The sequence below is a fragment of the Micropterus dolomieu genome, linkage group LG09 (assembly GCF_021292245.1).
Source record: "Micropterus dolomieu isolate WLL.071019.BEF.003 ecotype Adirondacks linkage group LG09, ASM2129224v1, whole genome shotgun sequence".
Lineage (NCBI taxonomy): Eukaryota > Metazoa > Chordata > Actinopteri > Centrarchiformes > Centrarchidae > Micropterus > Micropterus dolomieu.
In genome coordinates this window covers 8,480,790-8,507,227 of record NC_060158.1, presented here as the reverse complement: position 1 = coordinate 8,507,227, position 26,438 = coordinate 8,480,790, and the positions used below count along the sequence as shown (strand labels likewise).

General features: G+C 39.2%; 2 protein-coding genes across 4 annotated transcripts in view; both read right to left on the bottom strand.

The window, feature by feature from the left end:
* myo1g (myosin IG) overlaps nucleotides 1–15,347 on the bottom strand; it is a 49,986-nt gene extending 34,639 nt beyond the window's left edge. Inside the window, exons 1-14 of the mRNA XM_046059375.1 lie at nucleotides 15,171–15,347; nucleotides 10,881–11,089; nucleotides 10,285–10,378; nucleotides 9,888–10,053; nucleotides 7,746–7,799; nucleotides 7,509–7,604; nucleotides 7,284–7,400; nucleotides 6,957–7,163; nucleotides 6,564–6,709; nucleotides 6,365–6,479; nucleotides 5,714–5,884; nucleotides 4,875–4,945; nucleotides 366–440; nucleotides 64–196 (exon numbers count right to left, since the gene is read on the bottom strand). Coding sequence (XP_045915331.1) covers nucleotides 64–196; nucleotides 366–440; nucleotides 4,875–4,945; nucleotides 5,714–5,884; nucleotides 6,365–6,479; nucleotides 6,564–6,709; nucleotides 6,957–7,163; nucleotides 7,284–7,400; nucleotides 7,509–7,604; nucleotides 7,746–7,799; nucleotides 9,888–10,053; nucleotides 10,285–10,378; nucleotides 10,881–11,089; nucleotides 15,171–15,265 — 1,749 coding nt within the window. The 5' untranslated portion in view covers nucleotides 15,266–15,347. The remainder of the gene's footprint in view (nucleotides 1–63; nucleotides 197–365; nucleotides 441–4,874; nucleotides 4,946–5,713; nucleotides 5,885–6,364; nucleotides 6,480–6,563; nucleotides 6,710–6,956; nucleotides 7,164–7,283; nucleotides 7,401–7,508; nucleotides 7,605–7,745; nucleotides 7,800–9,887; nucleotides 10,054–10,284; nucleotides 10,379–10,880; nucleotides 11,090–15,170) is intronic.
* Nucleotides 15,348–19,120: 3,773 nt separating this feature from the next.
* On the bottom strand, nucleotides 19,121–26,049 carry si:dkey-154b15.1. Of its 3 annotated transcripts, none has more exons than XM_046057704.1 (3): nucleotides 26,008–26,049; nucleotides 22,350–22,420; nucleotides 19,121–22,260 (listed from the first exon to the last, which is right to left on the bottom strand). In XM_046057704.1, the coding sequence occupies exon 3, from the start codon at nucleotides 22,258–22,260 to the stop codon at nucleotides 21,037–21,039; it is 1,224 nt and encodes a 407-aa protein (XP_045913660.1). In that variant the 5' UTR covers nucleotides 22,350–22,420; nucleotides 26,008–26,049; the 3' UTR covers nucleotides 19,121–21,036. The 3 variants fall into 3 exon arrangements, with proteins under 3 accessions (XP_045913660.1, XP_045913659.1, XP_045913661.1); XM_046057703.1 differs by lacking the exon at nucleotides 26,008–26,049 and adding an exon at nucleotides 24,427–24,469; XM_046057705.1 differs by lacking the exon at nucleotides 26,008–26,049 and adding an exon at nucleotides 24,053–24,334.
* Nucleotides 26,050–26,438: the final 389 nt, after the last annotated feature.

Sequence of the window (26,438 nt, the reverse complement as noted above, 5' to 3'; positions counted from 1 at the left end):
CAGCTTCCCCCAGTGGTTAAAGGGAAGGGAACAGGAAGTTGATCTTAAGCTGAAACAACTGACCTTGCAGGCCAGTTTATCCACCAAGGCAACAATGGAGTTCTTGAAGAGGGAGGCCGCGGTCAGAGGTCGCTTGGTGACCTCTGTGATGCTCAGCTGACCATCTGGCCACATCTCCTTCATGACTGGGTTGGCACTACGAAAGGAAGTTTAAGAAAAGGGGGCAAAGAGCGAAAAAAGGACAACATTAAGTAGGCTAGCAGAGAAGTGATGTACAAACTCATTTATAAACTTAACCCAGTTATTGAACTGTCAAGAGCATCATGATGTTGGAAAAAATTGGCAGTGAGGACTGTGTTTGGCACCTGTTGTACATGAGACGCTTGAAATCTTGGAAAAGCATGTCCTTGTTTTTGTCCAAGAAGCCTTCAACGGAATATCTGTAATAGATGTAGAGGGAGAAAGTGAGAGTAATCAAGAGTAATTGGCCAAAAGTAGTTCAAGGGAAGGAGGGAGGCCCCACTGAAGAGCACTTCGAGTGAAGTGGTGTGTCAGAAAAAGAAGATGTTGAAATCACAAGGAAGTCAGACAGAAAGTAAGACAGTTTAAACAGCAAGTGTCACTAAAAGGGTCACTATCATTACCCGTTAACAGACTCCATTCTCTGCTCTGAATGATTCACAGTCCTCAGGCTAGAGGATTAGAACAAGAGTCATGCCGCTTAGACGATTTACAAATTAGGAACATGGTCAAATTCCCCCCCACGGCTCACGTTTAAAAAAAAATCTGAACTGTCTACAAACTAATCTGTCTGCCTTTTTTCAAACTGCTCAGTTGGTTTTAGTGAGGCATCAGTGGGAGGTCATGGACGCACTGTAAGGCACAGTTACATAAGCCGCCCAGCCCCGGGGGTAGGAGCCTGCTGCTGTAGTGTAAGTGTTGCCTCGAATAAACCTCTCCCTCTCCTTTCTCGCTCACAATCCAACAATAACTCGCACAGTGTGGATGCTTTGCATAAAAAAATGCATCCTGCAAAATCCTACTTAGTAGTGAAGCATTATCAGTTAAATGTACTTGATACACAAATTTCATATTTATTTTTATTGGACTTTTGCTATTTTTAATGAAATTCGGGAAATTCTACATCTAAACATTTTTTTTTTTAAATAAAACCATGTGAGATGTTTACTGGAACTCCCAGCTACTAACAACTCATAAAGAGGTTGTTTATAAGCTTATCATATGTTTTTATGTAAAATCTTAATCAGTAAGTAACTATACCTGTTAGATAAATGTAGTGGAATATAAAGTACAATACTTCCCTCTGAAATGTAGTACAGCTGCAGCAATTAATCAAATAATCAATTAGTTCTCAACCTTTAAATTCATTTCCAACTATTTTGATAATAGATAAATTGGTTCGAGTCATTTTTTAAAGAAGAATTATCTGAATCCAGCTCCTTAAATGTGAATATTTTCTGGTTTCTTTCCTCCTCTATAACAGTAAACTGAATTTAGGTTGTAGACAAAACAAGATATTTGAGGACGTCATCCATCCATCGTCAACCGCTTATCCTGCGTACAGGGTTGCGGGTGGCTGGAGCCAATCCCAGCTGACATCGGGTGAAAGGCGGGGTACACCCTGGACAGGCCGCTAATGGCTTTGGAAAACACTGATTTATATTTTTCACAATTTTCCAACATTTTATAGACCAAATAACTAATCGATTAATCGATAAAATAATCAACAGATTCATCGACATTGAAAATAATTGTTAGTTGCAGCCCTAAAATGTAGTGGAGTAGAAGTATAAAGTAACTTAAAATGGAAATAGTCAAGAAAAGTACCTTAAAACTGTACTTAAGCATAGTACTTGAGTAAATATACTTAGTTACTTTCCACCACTGCAGTCGACCTCACACTCTCTTCCACACACACTTCCCTCCCTCTCTAACAAACACACACACAAACAAACAAAGCCACAAACACACAGCGTGTCACATGTCTTCTGCATGGCCCTGTCTGCGACTGTGTCCTAGGCTGTCACATCTGGAGGCAAAGAAACGGAGGCTGGCTATGACAGATGTGTCCCCTTTTGCTCATGGGTGGCAAAACCACCTGACTACATCCCGGGAAGCTCGGCGAAGGGAGACAAGAGTGTGAAAGGAAAAGAGAGAGAGCAGTCAGAACACACAATAACAAGCCATTTACAAGGACAGGACAGAGCTGGGACAGGACAGACAGGAGAGGACAACCAGAGATGAAGGCTCTCCAGAGACAGGAGTTTGATTTAGAGGAAAGTATATTAACTGATGGTCAAGGCTGGAGCAAGGGGAGGGCCGTGTTGTACAAGGTTAAAGGGAGAGCCAGGCAACAAAGATGTAAGATTTCTTGCAGTATAAACTTGTGCAGTGAGGAAATATGATCTATCTTAGCTCAAAGTGCTGCATGTGCAGGCTGAAATACTGCAGGGAATTAAAATGTGGATTACAGAGAGACCCAGGTGAGAGTTGCAGTACAGAAGAATGAGGAGAAAAAGAGGATACAGGATGAGGAAAGAGAAGGAGGAGGAGGAGGAGGAGGGAGCGAAGTAGGTCAAAGCTTGTGATAGTGGTGGTTCGGTGAGAGGGTGTGTGTGTGTGGGGGGGGGGGCAGCGGGTGGCGAGGACGAGGGTATATTTAGCCTTTAGTAAGGATAGACTCAGATGGGGCGGGATGTGACAGGGGATGATGGGGGGCCAGTGCCACCGGGAAGCAATAAACGAGGGGTGACAGCTCAGCTGGAGCGACCCCGACGTGGCCCTGAGTCGAGCTGAGGCAGGGTGACAGGGACACGTGGGGACAGGGACGGCCATCTGTCATCACCACTGCAGGGCTGTCACACATGCTCTTATCCAGCCCGTCATGTTTGATGCTGGCAGTGGTGGAATGTAAGTAAGTGTGTTTACTTTAAGAACTGTACTGACAGCCCCTAAAAACCTGGGAAATACTCATTATACAGCCATTTTCCTGATAACACATATATTTTTACTTGAGTATAATTTTCAATGCACTTTTACTCACTTTACCAGTGTGTTTTAAGTAAAAGGATCTGAATACTTCACCATACCTCCACCACTGAACACTGACAAGGAGAAGACGGTTAGGGACAAGAAACACAGTGCTGTAATTGTCTGAGAGCTATCTTGAGCTTCAGAGATGGATGAAATTGCTCTGTGTTTTGGCGTGTGTTCGACATCGTGTTAGCTTGGATTTCCCCGAGTCAAACAACCTCAATAAACCATACTCCGCTTCTCCTTGATTACTGCTACATCTTGCAGCTCAAATTGTCTCATCTCATTCCTCCCTGTCATCATCCTCCTCCTTTCGTGTTTCCTTGACATATTAATGTCCTTGCTCCCTCTCTAAATTGAGGGCAGTACACGTGAGCGGTGGGGATCTTCTGGAAGTAAAGCCATGACGGGTGACTGTTGGCCAGGGGCCTCATCTGGCCACTGTGACGTTTAAATCCAGTGAACACATTAAGGAAGTGGAGCAGCGATGGAGAAGGAAACTGAACAAACTGTTTGATCTCTAGACAGTAAATCACAAACCAATACGACAAAAAATATTGTATATTCAAGATGTGATAAAAAGCTAAAAAGCTTGATTATGCATATATCTGTTTTATAGTGTTACATGTGATTTATGCTATAATTAATCCTATAAATTCTGTTCTAGTGGCTCTGAAAATCTTGTGTTTGAATCTGGTCCAGGACCTTTTTGCAAGTGACCTAAACTTTCTCTACTGCAATTATCCCACAAAACAAAAGTAAGGAATGGTTTTAACCACAAATTTATAACCCTAACAAGTGACAGAAAAACATGTTCCTGCTGTTTTGGGAAAGGTCGACAACTTATCTTTAATTTGACTTACATTTGCGTCTCAGATCAGATCTTTCCTTTAAGAATATGGCAGAAACCATAGCTTCTAGCTGGACTTTGCAATAACGTGTTTATTCCATGTGTTGCAAAGCGTGCATATAAAATATCTAGATGACTTCTTATCTATGACAGGAAAATACTACAATATAGGGCTTCAAGGTGTCACCAGCCATCAAAAAGAGGGACAAGGGGAAACAAAGCATGTGTCATAAAATGTTACAAATCAAAGTTACTATACAAATCTCCCTGCCCCCACAATGCCATATGAATTGTATATGGTTGTGTCTGCTTGCCTGGCTGTGCAGGTTAGGGAATGCACTTTATGTACAGTATGCCTCACGTGTTTTCACATGGATGAAATGTGCAGTACATATGTGCAGTGCATATTTATGTAGCTTACAATTCACATGTAGTACGCATGTGGATGAAATCCTACACTGAATGGAATACATGGCAACATTCAGCACCTACACTTTCCATTTGTATACCCAACAATGTGAACACACACTTAATGTTAATGTTGAAGTTTAAATTTAGTCTGTGGTACATGAGCGTGAGCTGTAGAATATCTTTTGTCCTGTAAATTCAGTAATAAATTGGATATTTGCAACCTTTGGGAATATAATTTGATTTGTGAGATTGTTCTGGCCAGACTAGACACCAAAGAATAGTTTTCAACATCCAGCTGTCATACATTTTGTTTCTTACAAAGTGGTGAATATTAACCAAAATCTTTAATTACAGATGATAGTTAATATGGTAAAGCTGTTACTTTGAGCACAACCCTAACAAAAACACTGGCATGCCTCTGTAAATTCACCCACTGCTGCCAATGTCATAAACTGACCTCTCTTAACAGGATTATATGGCTTACACTTATGAACTCTGCTCAACATACTGTCACTTTGTCAGCCACAGATGACTGTTTGTAAATGTGTGAGCAACTCACGTGACGTCACCAGCATAGTGGCGAATACGGAAGTGTTTCTGAAAGTCCATGGTTTTGTCCGTGGGGCAGAGCTGGAAATGAGGGGGAGACACTGTGAGTGCAGAGCCAACAGTAAAAGAAATAAATAAACAATTTTATCATTTAATGTATTTTACAATCAGATGGCAGCTTTAAGAAGAGGGAATGATGTCTGTATTTTCAGGCGCCTGTTGTTTGAAAAGGATCTTATGATGCCTGAAACCATTGAACGGGCAAAACATTGGAGAAACTCTGCTCTCTACTGACCACAATGCAAAACTGCACCTATGTTATAATAGGTTTTAAACTGCAGTATTACAGCTTCTCTGTTTTTTGCTGGACATCCAACAGGTGCATTTTTAGTCAGTCACACCTAAAAACTACCTGGAGGTGGTCTAACTGGTAAGTTTATATTTGTTTTTAAGTATCTGTATTTGTCACAGCTCTGCGGAGGTTTTGTATAAAACCTTTCACGGGGGTTTACTTCACCATCTAGAGCCCGATTGAAGTGGGCTTCACTGGTTTTTTGCTTGCGTAATTCAACATGCCCACCCTTACGAGCGCAACCACGTCCTTGAGATTTTATGCAATTTAAATGTTTCACTTTGGCATTTCTATCCTACAAAAGCGAATATTAGCAACTAAAGTTTGGGCTGAAAATAAGTTTTTCTTTATCAGAGTGAAGCATGAGGAGGTCACATCAACAGGAAATAACCACTTCCTACAAACTAAGTGAAGTTATAACCACATATTCAAAGATCCCTTTTTACATTTCAATACAGTTCAATTTCAGGACAGATGATGCTGTGATCTGTTCTCACCTTACGGGAGGTATAGTGGGGGTGTTGGGCGAGTTTGGTGTCCATGCTGTCCAGGCAGACCGTGTCGGTGACTTTGCCAACAGTGAGACAAGCTTCGTCCAAAATGGAGATGATGCCTTTGTGTGGCTGCTCCACAAGATCCACAATGATCTGGTTGTTGAAGTAATCAATCTGTGTACAAACAGCACGATCGTTTAAGAAGAAAGGGAAATGTAGTGATGTTTAGGAATCATGTTACTGCATGTGAGTTTGTGCTTTTGTTTATCTTTTGGTGTGTGTGCATTTACGGTGTACTGTGTTCAATCTGCACCAAATGTATCTCGCACAAATAACTTTTCATAGGCAACTTTTTAACATTAGCAAACTCATTTTTTCCCAAAACATAATGTAGCTCAGATAAAATTTTCAAACAATTTTTTAAAGAAAAAATATTTCAAGATTATCTTGTCCACAAGTAAGTGAGGAAACTAAAAACACTTGTTAGAGAAAATTTGTGATCCTGTTTAGCTCATAAAATCACTTGTCCATTCACTACCCTGACCTCCACACACTTATCACACAGCTGAGTATCAACTGATCAGCAAATGTGTGTGTTTTTCTGTGTTACCCGACACCCCTTGCATATTGTGTTATTGTTTGTGTGTTTCTCACATGTTGCCAGGTGATGCCCTCTCTCTGGTATTCGCCTTGTTCCTGTCTGAGGATTAACTCGATGAAGAGCTGCTGCAACTTCTCGTTGCAGTAGTTGATGCAGAACTGTTCGAAACTGTCCAACAATAGAGGAACAAACACTTGAGCAACACCATCAGCAATGAGTCATACAGATCACACACAACACAACAAAGCCGACCTGTTGTTGTCAAAGATCTCAAAGCCGTAGATATCCAGCACACCGATGACTGTGTTTTTCCCATGGAGCACTGGATTGTAGTCTTTAACTTCAATGACATTGTTGATGCGGGCTACAATCCAGCCGAACAGTCTCTCATACAGAGCCTACAGCGGGGGAAATAAGAGAGCATGTGTTCAGCAGAGCTGGAGATTAAAATAATGCTACAACTGTGAAAATTAGATAAAAAGGAAGCATGTTACAGTGATGATGTTAACATAATTTTCTCATCCAAGGGAAGCTGTAAGACGATTAATCTGCATAAAGCATAAATCTCGTCCTGATTAGCTGGTTTGTAAAAATAAATTGGCCTGAATGATTTGTAAACAAGCACATGAAGCAAACAAACGGCACCTTGGCGAAAGCATCCCTTCCAAAGCAGGCATCCTGCTCCGTGTGGCCCTTCTCAATGACCTCGCCGCCCCCTGTGGCCACAGTGCGGTACAGCAGGCTCTTACAGACGCTGTCCACATCTGTGTCTATCAGCTCAGAGACGTGGTTCACAACTTCGAGTCCCACAATCTGAACGCTCTCACCATCACTCTCAAACTGCATATTACCCTGAAAAATAGGCCATTACAGTTTACTTTAGCTCTCATCGCTACTTGATTATAGCATCAACTTACTCTACATCTAAAATAATGTGTTTCCGTATCATTTTAGTCCCATGCTGTAACTTACCAAAAGAAGAATGGAGGCCAGGACCTGATAAATTGAGTTAATCTCCTCTTTTGAGAAGCCAATCACTTCCAGGGCACTCATCACCGCTTTGTGGTTCGCGCGGTCATTATTGGAGGTCTTAAGATAAAAAGGATTTTGAATTAGGAAAGGTTTTGTCAAAAAACACGAGCTCACGTTTATCATTATTATATTATTCAACCACAGATGTAAAGGTGACAAACTCACGGCAGTTGCTGCTCCCTCTCTGGTATATGTATAAACAGCAGGATCACTCTGTAGATGAAATGACTCCAGCATCTCATTTGAGCCTCCACGCAGCAACTGTTAAATATCAAACATACTAGTTCAGATCCAACATGAGTGTGTCATTGTGCAGGAACAACTCGAGTGGCAACACAAAAGTTCCCTGAATATTAAATGAGTTCAGGTATAGATACGGGGCAGCAGCAGTGTCGAGGTTACCTGGTAAAACGAGTGGAAGTTCCTCTCCCCATCTTGCTGCTGGACCACCCTGGACTTGAACAGGAGAAAAGATCATGGTAGTAAACCAAACATGCATCCTCAGACTATCTTACACTGTCATACAATTATTCTGTGACGACCAATGTGTCCCAGAAGTCCTTTTTTTAAAGTGAAGTGTTGTTTGTTGTACCAGTTGTCCAGCCTGCATTGTATATTCTTCCTTTAGTTTGTCTCAAAATTGCTTTTAACTACCTCAAGAGAATGAGTTTGTCTCAAAAATGCTCACTAAAGGTTACTCACACCAAATAATAATACTTTTAAAGCAGTCTTTCTCAGAGAGGTCAGCAACCAGCTGTGTGTGTGTGTGTGTGTGTGTGCGTGTGTGTGTGTGTGTTTCTGAGGCAACAAAAGACAAATGAGAAAGCTCCAACGAGGTCAAAACTATAAAAAGTGAATATAACACCCTGAACTCTCAAAGTGAAACATGTCATGTAGCTACACTGGAGTCAGTTGTTACTTTCATGTATCAAATATAGATCTTTCTCTGGGGGGTTGCTGGACTGGACTGGTGAGAAATCTATAGAGAAGGTCTTTGATTCTGAGGGACTGACACCAAACCTTACATACAGCACTGGTGTTTTAAACTGTTGAAAATGTTTCATTTCTCATTTAAAGCTGCACTCCAAATGTCTAAAAGTAATATCATGCAGTCAAGGATGGACCACCCACTTTCCTGCAGTGGTGGACGAAGTACTGAGATCCTTTTCTTATGCAAAAGTACTAATACCACACTGTAAAAACACTCCAAAACTACTTCCAAGTAAAAGTACTGCTTTGAAAATGTTGCTTAAGTAAAAGTATGAAAGTATAATCAGGAAAATGTAGTTAAAGTATTAAAGTAAAAGTACCCAATGCAGAAAAATGTCCCCTCTGACTGTTATATTAGTTACACCATGAGATGATTCTTACTCATGCATTCATGTAAAAGCAGGACTTTACAGCTGTAGTTGTTGAGCTCATTTAGAACTATTTTGTGTTGTACTGCAACTAATAATAATTTTCATTATGATTTAATCTGCTGATTATTTTCTCCATAAATTGATTCATTGTTTGTAAAAAACAAATCTGAAAATTGTCAGAAATTATGTCACAATTACCCAGACCCCAAAGTGACACCTTCATAATGCTTATTTTGTCCAATCAACAATCCAAACCTCAACAACAACAATACAATACATTCAAATACATACATACACTCACTAAAAGCAGCAAATCTTCACATTTGTGAAACTGGAACCATAAAATGACTTAAATGATCAAAACTGCCAATTAATTTTCTTTTTTCCGATTAATCGTTTCAGCTGTACTTGCATAAACTGTTGGGTAGTTTAAGTTATAACGAAACATCATATTTTATAAACTCTTCATAGGTTTTGTATGTAGAAAGCATAATATGTAAAGTAAATACTAAAGCTGTACAGTACTTGAGTAAGGTACAAGGTACAAAGTAGTTTATTTGTCATTATACAACACAAGGTTGTATTACTTAACAGATAATTAAATGTGTCTTAAGAAAAAATACTCAGTTCCTCTAATTTTCTGTAGAAATAAGAAAATTCAACGACCAAGTGACAAAATCACCACCAGCTGTTTTTCTGGCAGTGTTAAGTAAATAGTTTAGGTTTTTTCTTCAACATAAACACTCAAAACATACTAATTACCACTTTCACTGTTGATGCAGACACATTTCGACTGAGTGTGGTAAATTCTGCCCTCTGAAAATAAACCACGGCACCCTCATTCACACTGATTCTGAGTGCCAGACGGCTGTTTAACACAGCAGACAAATACAGCAGCATCATGTACCCCCAGGTGAGCCATTTATTAACACCAGCACACTGGCTTCACAGACACATCTATTCATGGATGTTCCCTCACACCTCTTTGTCATCACCTTATGAAACATTCATGTCCAGGAGAAAAGATGTAATTTCATAACTTTTCTGTACTTTCCTTTTGGAGGTGGGCTCAATGTGTCTCAAAAGACGATGTAACGCCTTTGTTTTTGTGTTTCTTGGACTCATTAAAAGGTCCCATGCCTGCAGTCAAAGCCCTTCCATCATCCTGCCCACCCCTCCTCACCTTCTCCAGCAGGTAGTTGTTGATGTGTCCTCCGGTGGGATCGCCGTTGAAGTTGAAGTTGATGTCCATGTACTTGCCGAAGCGGCTGGAGTTGTCGTTGCGATTTGTCTTGGCGTTCCCAAAGGCCTCCAGCACACAGTTGGATTTGAGCAGCACATTCTTCACACTGATGGTCACCATTGATGGAAACGTGTGAGAAACAACCATTAGGGGGGCGAGAAACAGAGTTAGAGGAGAAGAAGAGAAAGTGATATGATTCATGGTAACATCATATTCTTATGATCAAATTATTTATTTGTGCTGGATGTGATAATAAAACACATCTGGGTGTATTGCAGTACTGCTATCATGAATAAAGGAGCTGTGAAGTCTTCTGTTAACCTAAAGCACCACTCACCTCTCGACCTCTGCCCTCTGGCTGGGGTTTGTGATGGCTGCAATGTACTGCATGATGTATTTACTAGCTTCTGTTTTTCCTGCCCCACTTTCGCCTGACACACAAAAAACACACACAGATTTCACAAAAATGATAAACAGATTGGTGTAGAAGCACATCCTAATATTAAATGTCTCTTTGCTCTGTTTATTTATTGAATAAAGAATGTAAAGATGGTTTCTGATCTGTGAATACCTGAAGTCCAATGTTATTATTATTATTATTATTGTCATTACTATAATTATTATTACTATTGTAATTGTATTAAAATGTGTATTATTACCACTACAATTGCTATTATTGTGCTACTGTGTATTCTCTTTCCTCTTGCTCTCTCTCTCTCTCTCTCAACCCAACTGGTCGTGGCTCGAGGTTTCTACCTGTTTCCTTGCCACTGTCACCAAATGCTTGCTCATGGTAGGAATTGTTGGGTCTCTGTAAGTAATACTACAAGAAATACGGACTATTCTAAACTAAACTACAGCCTCAGGCCATGAACAGCAGAGAGTTCACAGGTATTTACGGGACTGTGGCTCATGAGTGTGAAAGAGACAGACCTGATATGACGATGCATGTATCTTTGGCCCGTCTCTTCATGGCCTTATAGGCAGCATCCGACACGGCATACAGGTGAGGAGGGTTTTCATACAGCTCCCGGCCCCGGTACGCATCAATGGTGTCTTTGCCATATATGTCCATCTGTCTGTATGGGTTAACGGAGACGACCACTTCTCCGATGTAGGTGTAGATACGACCCTTTTCAAACCTGTCCAAACAAGAGAAAATCATCATTTATGTGTGTAGCCTATATTTGACATTAACACATAAATATAAAAAAAATTAAACGGACAGCTTTGCAATTTACTGAAATTAGTGTTTCGAAATACAGAACAGCTGTACAAATGACTGTACAAATCAACTTACTGCGTATAATTCAAATACACTATACAGTAAAACAGGATTTTATAAAAATAACAAATAGCTTACTGCAGTTCAAATTGTAATTACCCTATAGCCTGAAACAGTATTGTGCTGGTACATCTATGTATATGTAGAATAGTACATATTTAAGTACAGGCAATTTACTTTATATTTTCATTAATTTAAGGGCAAAAGAGCTGTTTAGCCCCATTTTCCCATGACATTTTCACACCACCCATGAATAAACCTTTGAGTAAAAAGTTCCATAAAACATCATCCACCTATGTTTCTAGCAGACAGGAAGTGACACAAGTGTGTGTACACTGAAAGCAGGAAATGAAACTTGTGGTTCAAAGGGCGTCACAGCCTTGTGTAACCTCCTGTGGTTGATGGGAGGGGAAAATGGACTCATCACAAAGGTTAATGGGGCTAAATTAAATATAGTTTTTTGTTGCATGTATGGCTTCACAGAAAGTCAGTGTAATTGAGTAGGTGACTGAGCGTCAGTTGGGTCAACATGTATTTCATAACAAGGCTGATGTCATGTGACTATTAACAGGTGTTTGTGTTCAGGAGGTCACTGATAACATACAATAACATAACAATACAATTAAACCCTGGCATAAACCTGTAAGTAGTTACTTATTAAATGTACCGTCACTCACTTTACTTATTTTCAGCCGCTTATTAGACCCACTATTATGATTGTATTCACTTTGTGCAATCTTTTCTTCACATACTTCACAGGGAAACATTATGCTTTTTACTTGTGAAAGTTACTTAATAAATATTGTACAAATGAAATATGTGCACAATAACGTCTTGCAATATGATGCATGGTGTTGCTCAAACTACCATTCAGTATGTAAAGCAGTCACTTGGACCTGCTATTAAAACACTGTTTACATGTTAACTCAAATTGAAATTGAAATTTTGAATACAGAAATTTAACTTTTTATTAAATAGAAATGTCACAACTCTAATTGTAAACTGAAACCAACCTCCCACTAGTGTGTGCACTGTTTACAGTAAGGCCACTTCCTCATTGACAAACTTTGGATTTTCAAATGATTTGAAATGACGTGGAGCACCTGAAGGCTCGTGGGCAGACTTTGTCATTTGGGAAGCAAAGTCTGGTTCAGTTCAGGTTTACTGCCTTTGTGGGCAGCAGCACCCAGGAGGATCCCGCCCCTAAATTGAGACCCCAGCTACAGATGATTACAGCTGCAGTATGTTGGTTTTTTTTGTTACGAATGTTTAAAATGCCCCCTGAAAGGAAGGGTATTGCTCTTGCACAGGCACAGCAAATTTTTGAAGCCACCCTAGTCTCCTTCCTGGTAATATACCGACCAATCAAGTAAGAGGAGGCCATGCGAGACTATAGCTGATAAAGCTAAAAAGAACTCATAGAGCACAAATCCATGCATTGCCTGTAGTGAATGTTACATTACAGATATCAGTTCTACCCAAGCGGGAACCTCCGAGTCTGAAAAGGGATGTTAATGCACAAGTGCCTTAAACCTGCATTCCTTTTAACGGCCAGCAGGCAGCGACTCAACTGGTTGCAAAAAGAAGTCCAATTGTTTTGAACTTAATGGCAAAAACCCCCTTCCCACTTGATTTATTATTTCAGTAAACATTTTCCTGAACCTTTTATCGTCTCAGTAGCCGGTTTCAAGTCTTCTTCAATACAGCATGATGTTAATTTTTTCAAATGATGGTCCTGTTTTGAGAAACATACATGAAGCAGCAGAGTGACTATCTTGTGATTGATAAGTCGAAACAAAGGGCGACCTGTCAACTCATGCTTTTCACAAATGGTTACAAAAATACAGAGAAATTTCTACAGTTTCAAGACAATAATCCATTATTTAGGTAAAGTAAATGTTAATAGTTATATATCCTACTCAAAATATTTTACAAATAATCTCTCCAAGACGTGATTTCTGTGTCTGCCCTCAGTACAATGGTTTTCCATGTTTGTCCTTTCCGTCACTCGCTTTCTTGTTTTGACTGTAATCCTTCCTCTGAATGCCAAGTTTCTTTAATATCTAAAACATAAGAAATATGGACCCTTCTTACATTTTTCCGCCATAGTCTCTTTGCCATAGCCTACTCATAGTTGCTGTGGCCTACTCTGGTGTTAGAGTTATAGCTCCAGAGCCCGGCAGAGTGCTCCCCTCTTTTAGGTCTGGCAAACCAATTATTGTTGGTTGTCCTATAAAGCATCACTACCGGTGCGCCAGCGTGGAAATATCGCCACAGACACCAAATTTAAAAACTCTGGTATACTGCGAATACGGAGAGATCAGAATTGTGTTAACTCGTTTGGCAAGGGCTTGATTGTAACGGACGCTCAATTATATAAAAACAACACATTCTCATCCCAGGGTGTCAAATACCAACACTTTTAGAAAGCCTGACAAAGTGTCAGTATTTGACACATAAGGTACCCTTTAGCGTCTGTATGAAATGGCTTTAGGTTTAAGAAAAGATCATGGTTTTGGTTGGGTTTAGGAACCAACACTACTTGGTTAGGTTTGGGAAAGAATCATGTTTTGGGTTGAAATAAGTACATTACTTGACTGGATGGGTTACATTGGCGTTCTTCAAAAGCCCAGGATGTCTCAAATGCTGAGGGGTCCCTTGTGTATAAAATACTGATACTGTTAGGCTTTCTCAAAGCATCGGTATTTGATGCCCTGGGATGAGACTGGGCTCATATAAAGTCCTGCACTCACAGCTTTAAATTGATGTCTCTTTAATGAAAACATATTTAGTTTTCCAATAAAGTCTTGATCTCTGTCAATTTTACAGTTAAAGATACAAAAGTATATTTTTGGCCTCTCTGTCTATCAGCCTTCATGGAAATCTGTTCATAAGTTTTTGAGATATCCTTCTGACAGGAGAAGCCAACATGGCAGCATGGCAGTGGGGATTCTCAGTCTAATACTAACAAGTAAAGCAAAAATGTAAACACCTGAACTCACAGGTAGATATGAAAAAGTATAGGACATTTAATAAATAGGCCAATATGAGCTGAACTTGCCACCAGTCAAGTCTGATCAAGCTGTGGGATGAAACTCTAGATACATTATCTGCAAGCCAATGATGTCAGACAGATGCCAAGCCAGACTGACTATGTGAAAAATGTTCATTTAGAGCAATCTGCTGTGCATACGTCAACTGAGAAAGTGTGGGTAGTTTTCTCTCAAGTGAAAACTTATGATATTGTTTGACATTTCTCACAGTTTGAACTAAGGACATGATGCCCTGGTGAGACACAGAGGAAGTGAGAATGGTCAAGAAAAAACCCAGTCTGGACAAGGGACAAGTATAAATTCCTGAAAGCATTGCACACTAAAAACAGTAGAAAAGTCACAAGACAAGACAAAAATAGTATTAAGAGTATTAAGTTGGGCCGGTTTGGTGAGACCAGCTGTTTTATTGGTACAACGCCATGTGCTTCATTTGGCTGACAGAAGTTGTGTAGCGTGGTGATGATCAAATCAACCGCAAGTTTATATCTGAACCCAGAGGGTGAGCGGGAAAGGCGAGGATGCTTGCATAAAGGGAAAAAGGGAGAATTTCCCCTGTATGTTTCATCTTTATGTCCCTTCAGTAGCTGCTAACTTGACAGAAGTTGTCAAGATAGTGCCAACTTGGTGATTTAGTACTATTACAACAAATGTTTTTGGCAAGTTTGCGAATGTCAGACAGTTAAATACAATATACACGTTAATCTTTCGTTTTTAACACTCATTGTAACATATTTTATAGCTAACTAAACAAAGACTTAAACAAACATGCTGTTGTCCTTCACATATCAGGTATATATGACGCGAAACCCTTTGCATCTCTGACACCCAGCTGCTTCCACCCTCTTCCACTTCCTTTATCCTCTCTAACAGTATCTCAAACCTTACCTCAACTTCAGATTCTCCATAAACTGCTCCATGGTCACCTCATCCAGGAGGACAAAGTCCGACTTCCCAAACTCCAGGCCCTCCAGCTCTGCCATCCCTCTCTGTATTCACCAAACACACTTTTAAAGACAAAAAAGACTGAGGAGACGTAGAGGAACAGAAAGCAGCTCAAGGAAGAAGAAGTATGGTCGACGTCTGGGGCCCGGTACACTGTGAGTGTTTCTGTGGGCGTGGCGAGCTCTTTGGTGGATTGTAGGGTGTGCGTAGTCAAGTCACAGAGAGTTGTGGTCTACAAGCTACAGCACGTCATGCTGTCAGTCAGCCTATGCCCTCACGCAGATCTATATAAATAGGAGGCTATCTTTAAAAGCTCAGACCACTTCTGCATCCTCCTCTGTCTCTCTCTTCCTGCCACAATGCCTCCGAATTTCTAAATGGTAACCAAACAGAGCGTGTGTGCTTTTTGTGTGTCTATTTTATATGTATATTTCCTTCTCAGAAACAGGAACCAAAATCTGACATACTGCCAGACAAGAGCAGTTAACCTTGCTAATTTGTGGGTAGAAAATGGCCTTTATCTCCTGGGAAGTATCGTGGCATTTCCTCTCCTAACTGGGCATTGGCAGTACAGCGTGTTCCTTAGGGGTTTCTCTAAACCAAAGGTTCCCAACTCGCAGCAGAGCAACTGCAGAGTTTCAGTTGAACACTATGTTGCTAGCAATTTCTACTGGAAGAGCAGCTGCAGTTTAACTGACATTGCTTCATCCACCATTTTGTCAGATCTGTGACCAAAAAAATCTCCACTCATTCACTACTCCCTATCTAGGGAATATGAGTATGAGCAAAATTAAAACAACTCTTTTGGACACGACTAAGATCATTCTCTCACCGTTGTCAAGTACGTCATTGCTGTCACGCAATTTAAACATGCCACATCAACTATTATACAATTTTCCATCAGAGCAATGCGTGGTTGTATCTATTGCTTGGTTAGCGACCATCGGTTGTACACAACTTTTCAAAAGGCATTCTGGGGTACTTTGAGTCGACTATATACAGAGCCTAAGTCCCTCCCCTTCCGGTGGACCACCATGGGACCAGTAAGGCAAGTTTATTTGTATAGCACATTTCAATAACAAGGCAATTCAAAGTGCTTTACATAAAACATAAAAGCAACAAATGGAAATTGAAAACACATTAAAATATAATTTTTAAAAGGGTGAAATAGAAAATAAAAATAAAAAATAAAATTTAAAGTCAGTGGCAAGAGACAACTAATTTTTTTATCTCATTTGAATTGTGCTCTGAATTACACATATGATGATGGTCAATTTAAAATATACATTTCAAAGTGAAGAAAGTCACAGTTTGATGTAAAACTGTTGAGGTATAAGACCGTGAAAATACATAATTACAAAGACCACAAACCTATAAGTTGTGTATGTGACGTCGTAACTTTTTTACTCGATGACTGAAACTAATGTTACTGAAGCTAACATCAAAAAACTTACATGACAGGATGATGTGATAAAAGGACCAAGAGTCGTTGGATTAAACACATCAGGTGAAATATTTTTCTGCGTGGAAATTAGCTACATTATCTAATTAGCAGCAACCAAGCAATGAACGTTAGCTAGCTAACATGTTGGTGACATATATTGTGCGAACGAGAGATGTAGTTAACGGTCTTCACACAAAACGACATGTAACTTTACTGTTTTACGACAAACTGCAACTTTCTTGACGTACAAAATTATCTTTTAAATTGACAAACACGTGTAATTCAGGGCACAGTTCAAACAGGGTAAAAAGACAAGTTGTCTTTCACCACTGACTACTGTACATATGTTTTCAGAAATAAGGTCCCATGGGCCAGAAGTGGAAGCCAGTGACTTAGGCTCTCTATAGGGTATAATAATTATCACTATACATTCGGACAGCACTACACAATGGCAAACTCACTATAGTGAAATATATAGCGAGTAGTGACACAGACACAGCAAGCAAATATTGACTGGCTTCTTTTGTCTTCCCCAAATTCCGTTGTTTGAGCATTATGTGTAAATACTCATTTGTACTCTTTTTTTATTTGGTTAATCAAATTAGCCATTATATGCTACTAGCTTATTTGTCTGAGGCTAATGTTTTGCTAACACAACATTTTAACAACCTGTTAATTCTGTTGGCCTTACACCGGTTTCAGAATACAATGTCTTTTAAAATGGTCACTGTGTCATATTAGGCAATTACAGTCATGCAACACATAATCAATCATAGCTTGCAGTCTTTAACAACCTGTGTGATGTCATTGGGAAGGAGGTGCTCAGTGAGAAAGAATGTAAACAAACAGTGGTGTCCAAAGCAGTGTGTGTGGTACTACCTACTTCTGTTGTGTTATGTTTGGGGTGGTTGGTTAACAGTTTAGTTTATAATAAACACATTTACATTTAAAATTAGCTGAATTAATATTATTAGTCGAAATAGTGGATTTTATTTGTGATGCGTTCTCTTACTGTTGCCTTTGAGTGGTGATGCAACCACTTGGGAAAAAGTGAACAAACTACGTTACCTTGTCAATGACTACGGAGTGACTTGTGAATTCCATTGCTGATATATAGCCTATACCTCTCAGCACTGTGTGATTGTCAAGATCCACTAAAATGTTTGTTCCTCGTTGTCAGCTGTCAGCAGTTCTTCAACATGTTTCAACAGTGTGTGTTTATCTTTCTAAGCACAGGTTGTGTGACACAGACAGCTCAGTTTGTGACTCAGATGGATTTTACTCATAACAAGCTAAATCCACGCCTGTACAGTCTGCATGAATAGAGTCTGTGATGAGGATGAACAGCTACTTTGCATGGAAAACCTTAAAAAGTGTACTCATAACAAGCTAAATCCACGCCTGTACTCTCTGCATGAATAGACTCTGTGATCAGGATGAACAGCTAATTTGCATTGAAAACCCAAAAGTGTTTAAATACAAGAAGGCACTTTAGGAATGTAATCCTAACTACGGCTTGAAGATACTCCTACACCCAAATTATCTCTAGTACTTCTTGCGGTATTTAGCCATGCAGCATGCATATTGTGGTTTTATTGTCCAGGTTTTGAAATGTGTTTATGGGGAAAGGGATTTTATTTGTGGTGCCCAACAAAACACTGACAAAAGACGTTACAGCAACATCTTTTCCCAGAAATAATTTCTATGCTACTGTGGATAGCAGTTTCCATTGTAACCACATTTAACTGAAGAGATGGTCGCTATTAAAAGTGTTGACAGCACAAATCAAATAGAAAAATAAATAAACCTAGCATACTTAGATACCACTAAAGGTATGTTTTTGGTACAAGATTATCCCAACTCATGGATCCACTTTCCACTAGTACAAGCTACTATTTCCAGGGTCAAGAATGAATTTAGAAACAAAAATGGACAGGATGTCCTAATAGTTTGCTGGATGAAGTCATAACTACTGACCATGAGCATGACAACTGAGCAAACTCAATCCAATGAAGAACATCTTGTGATACACATAAATGCTCCAGAAAAAGCTGTTGACTGGACTTTCAGTTGGTATTTTTTCAGTCCAAATTTCAAAGTCAGTACTGAACTAAACCTTTACGTTAAATTAATCTTCTACTGGTAGGTAATGATGAAACTTTCTAAGTCCAAAAATATGTACTGTATTGTCAGACTTTTCAACAACTTTCTGTTTTATGTTTTTGAGATACCCTGGCAACAGACAAACAGGGGAAACCCACAGCACTAGGCTCTGTGGTGGAGGAGAGATTTCTCCTCAGCCTGATCTGTATTGTAGTTGTTAACCGAAAGGCCTCTGACTCATATTTGTAGTCATTAGTGCGGCCCTGTTTGAATGATCTCTTTAATTCATACTTGATGCAAGCATCAAGTATGATTGGAAAATGATATGAGTAACGGGACTTAACCATCAGACTGAAACATTTTTATTTGTGAGAAATACACAACACCCACCAACTATTTCTTTACAGCCTGTTATTTTTTTTGACTCTAAACCTAAAGTTAGTTTTTAATGCTGTATAATGGCAACAGCATCCTGTTTAACACCCTTCCTCTAACCCATGACTCTTACAATAGATCCTCATCAGCCACGTCTTTTCTCAGCATGAGTTCAGTCAACTGTCAGAGTCTCTTTCTGTTCCTTCTCACGCTTCCTCTCACATCTGTCTCCATCTAGGTGTTGCATTCAGGTGTCGCAGTAAAAACATGACAATAGCGCCAGATGCACAACATTATTATGGTAGAGAACAAACACACGGAGATGAAAGAGGCATTATCATCATTATCACATTTAATTAACACCCAAAGATCCTTCAAATCATTCACGGCACTTTAGTGTTTTTACAGTTTACATAAACTTATATGATTTTTTTTTACATAAAAATTTTTTTAACCATTCAGCTGATGCTCATGTCCAGTGTACAGAAGTCGAATAACATCCAGATCACCGACATTTACAGTGCAAGCAACTAGCAATAATGAAATGTGCAAGAGATGGCGGTCAAGGCCACTAGATAAATAAAACGTTATTTCTTCAAGACAGAAGAGGTTGAATAATTTAATATTATGCACAGGTTATTAGTGTTAATAACAATTTTGACATCAGATTTACTGCTTTTCCTTGTCTAAACATTACCTTAAATTAAATATCTTTGGGTTTGGGACTGTTTATCAAACGAAACAAGACACTTGTTGATATAATCTTGGCCACGAGGAGATTGTGACATTTTAACAGATATAGACTAAAAGATTAATTGAGAAAATAATCAGCAGATTACTCAAATATAAAATAATTTGTTTAATTGCAGTCCTAATAATGTCTTAAGAATGAATGTAAAGTAATTTACAAATATCAAAAATAATATGTTTGAAGGTTTCAAAGACTTAATTTATAAAAAAGTAATATTTTTCACCTCCTGCACCAACAATAAAACATTCTGTAGCCATCTAAGTGATAAATACTGTAGATGGAAGATAATAATTTATTATCTGTGAATCAAGTTTTAAAAAATAACTAAAAGCTATTTAAGAGCATAGTTTCCGCATAGTAGGCCCTCATTTCCTAAGATATTTTCTTCAGCAGTGATCATGACTACAAAGCTCACACGAGTCCTCACGCTCAGGTGTTGAACATATGACACACAGACTCGATTTGTAATTAGACTAGTTTAGCATAATTGGGATATGTAGTCACTTTCTTAGCAAGAGAAATGAGAACATTGATACTGCTCTCATGCCTATGATATGATAAATATGATGATGCCATCAACAGAAGTTAGCTTAGCTTAGCACAAAGACTTGAAACATCTATCCTTGCTCTGTCTAAGGATAATGTTTCTGGCCGAGAAATAGTCCGGCACTTAACCCCCATAAAACCACAACTTTAACAAAGAACATATAACATGTTAATTAGTGGGCTTTAGAGGTGCTGGTATGCAGAGTTGGTTACCTTTGAATAGAGACAGGCTAGCCTGTTTCCAGTCTTTATGCTGAGCTAACCAGCTGCTGACGGTAGCTACATATTTACTGTACACAGACACATAAGTGATATCCATCTTCTTACTCTCGGCAGGAATGCGAATAACTGTAATTCGCAAAATGTCAAACTTTTCCTTTAATGCTGAAATGGTATCGATTTTGGCCTCAAACTTCCTGTATGAATCAGGCTCTACTGTACAGCACACACCACGTAGCTGCATGTTCAAACCTGTTAGTCAGTAAGACGTATAAAAGTTAGCCTATTAGACACATGGCCAGAAAATACCACCAAAAATGTAAACTAAGTGTCAGTGCTGTGTGTCTACCTTCATGAACATAAATTTCTTGTTATTTCCAAAATTGTAACTTTTTCATTACATCTGTTTTGTTAAACATTTGTAACTTCGAAAGGCCTTTCATGGATGATTTAGGAGGCGGACGTTTGTTTTCCGACTCTTGCATGTTTCCATTAGCCCTTTCTTCCCGGGTTTTTTCACGGGACTCAGATTGGCTTCTCCTCCTTAAAGCTCCACCCTCAGCATAACCAGCAGCTCCCCACTCTGGCTCCACACCGTCCTGTTTATCATCCTGGTACTTTGGTGCAGAGTAACCTGTAGTTTTGACGGGAGATGGATAAGCGACGGCCCAGTGATCTCTTTCTGTGTTCTTTCGACTGGCTGGAGGCAGAGCGCTGCTCCTCGCCCTGGAGTTTTTGTCGGATGTCCTCCCTGTACGTACTGACTGACCAACCGGCCTCCCCAACAGCTTCTGCCTCAACTGGTAGCTCTCATCAGACGGTCCTATGAGGTGAAGTGTGTCATTCATCACACACACGAGAACTGAATTGTAAATGTTTTTATTTTTCCGGATCTTCTCTAAAAGAGCCTTGCCTTCACGATTCATATCCTTCAGAGGAACGTCCTGAGTGCGCAGTGATTTGTTGAGAAAGTCCAGGAGACTCTGTAGTTTACTGGCAGCCAACCTTGTGCTCTTCCCCAGTAAAGTGATGTTGTAGCTATCGCCAACTTGACACGATTCCATTCTAACATTATGGCTTTCCAGGATGGTGCAAATTTCTTTTTTCCTGAGCTGGTCTGCGTATATAAACACATCTGCATCAACGACAAAGGAGTCTCTTCCCCGCCTGAATGAGCCACTCTGGTTTGGTATTGGAGAAAAAGAAGCTCTGTATTCTGGAGACGGTGGATGGTTGTTGGGAGAGTCAAATGACCAAGGTGAGGAAGTGGTGGGTGAAGATGGAGAAGTATGAAGAGGCTTGTTTCTGGATCCTAACCGGCTCTGATTAAGATCTGAGCTGTTCTTAGTGTAGTTTTTAGAAATGGCACCAGAAGTAACCTCCTGGTACGGCGCATTCTCTGTCTTGGTCTTTGAGTTAAGAAGCAACTCCAAAGAGGCCTTCGCAGCTTTAAGTTTAAAAAATGAGCCTTCGACATGCACCTGATCACTGCTCAAATCTGTCAACACAAAGCCGTGGGACCTGAGGATTTCTTTCACCTTTGTCTTGTCGGGGAAAAGATTCAAAAGTATGGTTGCCTTCACTGGGAGATCCATCTGAGAATAAAAGCACAATAAATAATTCTGAATAAGTAAGAAATTAATCCGACCTAACATAAGATGGATAAATGTGTCTGCATTGTTACCTCAAGATGAGCAGGTGCTTTCACTGTTAGATGATATTGTTGACGATTCACCTGCAAGACTCAAGCAGCAACTGTGGAAAGAAATACATGATTCGACTTTCTGACTGACTGATTTATTAAATTTATTGACTGAACTCAACAAAGGATGCCCAAAAAGAAAAACTAAGCGCCCCGTGACTTTAACCACCTTTCATTTGTAGAGTATGATGGAACTTCAGTTAGTGTCAAATTGTATTTTCTCTGCCCTACAGAATACAAATAGCCATAATTATACTATATATCTGCTACTACCTTACACCGCTGCGCTGGGCACTGTAGTTTTTAACAAATGTTACTCAAAGAGCAAACAGCAAGTGCATTTGGAGGTTCAGGATTCATGTGTGTGGGATTAAACCAAACTAAATGCCCATGATCATTAAATTTAAGGATGATAAACAGACACATATTTTGTCCTTGATTGTCTGCACAAAGACAAAGTGATAAAACTGACAACTGTGTTTGCCTCCAGCATACAGTATCCAACATCAAAGCGATATATGAAGATAATTTAGGAAATACAAACTTTAATTAGCTTAACTGAACAGGAGCTTGGTCTCCTGCTGTATTGGATTCAGATTATTAGTCATGTTTACATTTGTTCTATATCATTTATATATTTGAGTCTTAATTCTTTACTCAGTTTGTTTCTATTGTATTCAATTTGTTTTTCATACTTTTGATTCTGTAACGCTTTGAGGCATCACAGACCTGCACCTCTATTATTCGTTGTTGATGGTTTATTGGTTGTGTTTTGCATTTTAATGGTCGAAAACATCTTGTTTTTCCTGTAATAGGAGCAACTAAATTGCTGGAGTTTTCAGTTTAAGAGAACGAGAGACATGAAAATGCATAAGCATTTAGATAACTGTACAGAGAAAATCTTTTTTAATTATAGATCACTGTGGTGAAAATGCGCTGCTGGGGGACAGCTTCTGAAAAAAGAAATAAACTTAGACCTACAGTACATACCATGTCTGTGTCAGAAACAATTAACATTATTGTAACATGCACTGATGGTTAGTAGAGAAGACCCACAGATGAGTTAAAATACACTATAAGAAGAAATATAGTATGAAACTTCCCAGAAAACAGATCAAGTTAACAGTTCTTGCTGTTTTAATGGCAGTTTCTCCACTTTTAAGGACATCACCACGTAAAATCATGCTTTATGAGCATGTTGAGCTCCAGGATTACTTAGCCTCTGGCTGATTACAGGGGTAACAGCACCTTCAGAACCTCCTCTCCTCCGTTTTTTACTCCACAACATTTGTACTTTTTACTCCTCTACATTTATTTGATAGCTGTACTTACAAGTTACTAGTAAAAAATATAATCAACAAATAAATTAGGCTGCTTTTTGGTTGACTTGTTTGATCCCTTGGAGGAAATTCACAAGCTACCAGCAGTATAATATAATTAAAATTGTTTCATCTATATAGTTCCAGCTTTACCAGCTGCAACATAAAAATGAGCTAAAACATTATTGCATAAATATAATCCAACAATATAAAACACATTATTCTGAAATGGGCTTTTCTGCACAATGGCTACTTGTACTTATATGATTTTAAGTATATTTTGATCCGAATACTTGTGTATTAAAAATTTAATGCACAACTTGTACTAGTAACAGAGAATATTTACAGTCGTATTGATACTTTTACCTGAGTTAAAGATCTGTGTGGGCCTAATTCTCCCACCACGGGTCAGGCGAGGGATATTGCAGCAGCTACGTGAAACTTACAAGTGCAGGACGTTTCATCGAAAGCGAAAGCATTTTAAATCGTGGCTCTTTGGTAGATGTGGTTTATATTATTTACAGTGAAAGCAGTAAATGCACCAATAGAAGCAGTAGAAATAAGAAGAACACTCTCTGCAAAGCAGTAACTTGTGTGATATCGAAAATATTCCCTGAACATTTTTTTAAACATTTACTACCGAGTAAACGTATTTCTTTAGTTCACTCGCTGTACACTTTGTATTAAGGTGCAACACATGCAACCCGAACCCGTTGGTCTCAGTCTGGCTGGTAACTTACTTTAGAGCTCGCTGCTGTAAACTTTCATGACTTCACTTTGTTTTGACCAGTGCGGATAAAACCGAAAGTAACTTCGTCATGTCCGCTTTGGATTTACAGTTCAAACATTCACAATAAAATTAAAAAAAAAAAAAAAAAACGTGATCTATTTATAAAATATGGCACTGCGCAATAGATTAAACTTTCCACAGTATATAAAGTAGTTAAAATGTGCTATACCTCTCTGAAGTGGACCATTCTGCCCAACACGTACTTTTACAGGCTACTTTAAGTACATTTTACTGTTAATACTAATGTACTTTGACTTGATCTTGAATGCATGACTCACGCTTACATATTTTTTACATTTAACACGTGGTGCAAGATCGCCCTCGCATGGGTCTTGACCATAGTAACACTTTTGTGGCACTGAAACCTCGATGTTTCTTTTTAATCAAAAGATTAAAACTGCAGGCTTAATTTCATTCTAAGATTAAGTTTGGGATTCCACAAAGTACTAAATAAATAAAAAGCAGATGTTTCCATATATAGCTACAATCACTTTAGTCACTTTGTTTAGACAGATTACTGCAGACATGCCACCAATTAAAAGCTGCATTTATCTAATCAGGAAAATAAATTAACTGTATTGTGTTTTGATTTACAAACAGCTTTAAGGTTTTCATTTTAATTAATCCAGGCAAATCATGTTTCACGAACACATTATCCCCACAAACTAATGTGACCAATGTTAAACCAGCTATAGCCTGAATTTATTTACAGGTGCTGGTCATATAATTAGAATATCATCAAAAAGTTTATTTATTTGAGTAATTCTATTCAAAAAGTGAAACTTGGATATTATATTCATTCATTACCCACAGACTGATATATTTCAAGTTTATTTCATTTAACTTTGATTATTAAATCTGACAACTAATGAAAATCCCAAATTCAGTATCTCCAAAAATTAGAATATTACTTCAGACCAATACAAAAAAAGGATTTTTAGAAATGTTGGCAAACTGCAAAGTATGAGCATGTACAGCACTCAATACTTAGTTGATTACTGCAGCAATGTGGCGTGGCATGGAGTCGATCAGTCTGTGGCACTGCTCAGGTGTTATGAGAGCCCAGGTTGCTCTGATAGTGGCCTTCAGCTCTTCTGCATTGTTGGGTCTGGCGTATCGCATCTTCCTCTTCACAGTACCCCATAGATTTTCTATAGGGTTAAGGTCAGGTGAGTTTGCTGGTCAATTAAGAACAGGGATACCATGGTCCTTAAACCAGGTACTGGTAGCTTTGGCACTGTGTGCAGGTGCCAAGTCCTGTTGGAAAATGAAATCTGCATCTCCATAAAGTTGGTCAGCAGCAGGAAGCATGAAGTGCTCTAAAACTTCCTGGTAGACGGCTGCGTTGACCTTGGACCTCAGAAAACACAGTGGACCAACACCAGCAGATGACATGGCACCCCAAACCATCACTGACTGTGGAAACTTTACACTGGACTTCAAGTAACGTGGATTCTGTGCCTCTCCTCTCTTCCTCCAGACTCTGGGACCTTGATTTCCAAAGGAAATGCAAAATTTACTTTCCACTCACCCACGCTTTTGTTTCACAATCCTCTCCAGGGTGCGGTTATCCCTATTGCTTGTACACTTTTTTTCTACCACATCTTTTCCTTCCCTTCGCCTCTCTATTAATGTGCTTGGACACAGAGCTCTGTGAACAGCCAGCCTCTTTAGCAATGACCTTTTGTGTCTTGCCCTCCTTGTGCAAGGTGTCAATGGTCGTCTTTTGGACAGCTGCCAAGTCAGCAGTCTTCCCCATGATTGTGTAGCCTACAGAACTAGACTGAGAGACCATTTAAAGGCCTTTGCAGGTGTTTTGAGTTAATTAGCTGATTAGAGTGTGGCACCAGGTGTCTTCAATATTGAACCTTTTCACAATATTCTAATTTTCTGAGATACTGATTTTGGGGTTTTCATTAGTTGTCAGTTATAATCATCAAAATTAAAAGGAATAAACACTTG

Coding starts and splice junctions, on each gene's coding strand:
- si:dkey-154b15.1 (XM_046057704.1), bottom strand. CDS start 22,260: ATGGATCTCCCAGTGAAGGCAACCATACTTTTGAATCTTTTCCCCGAC.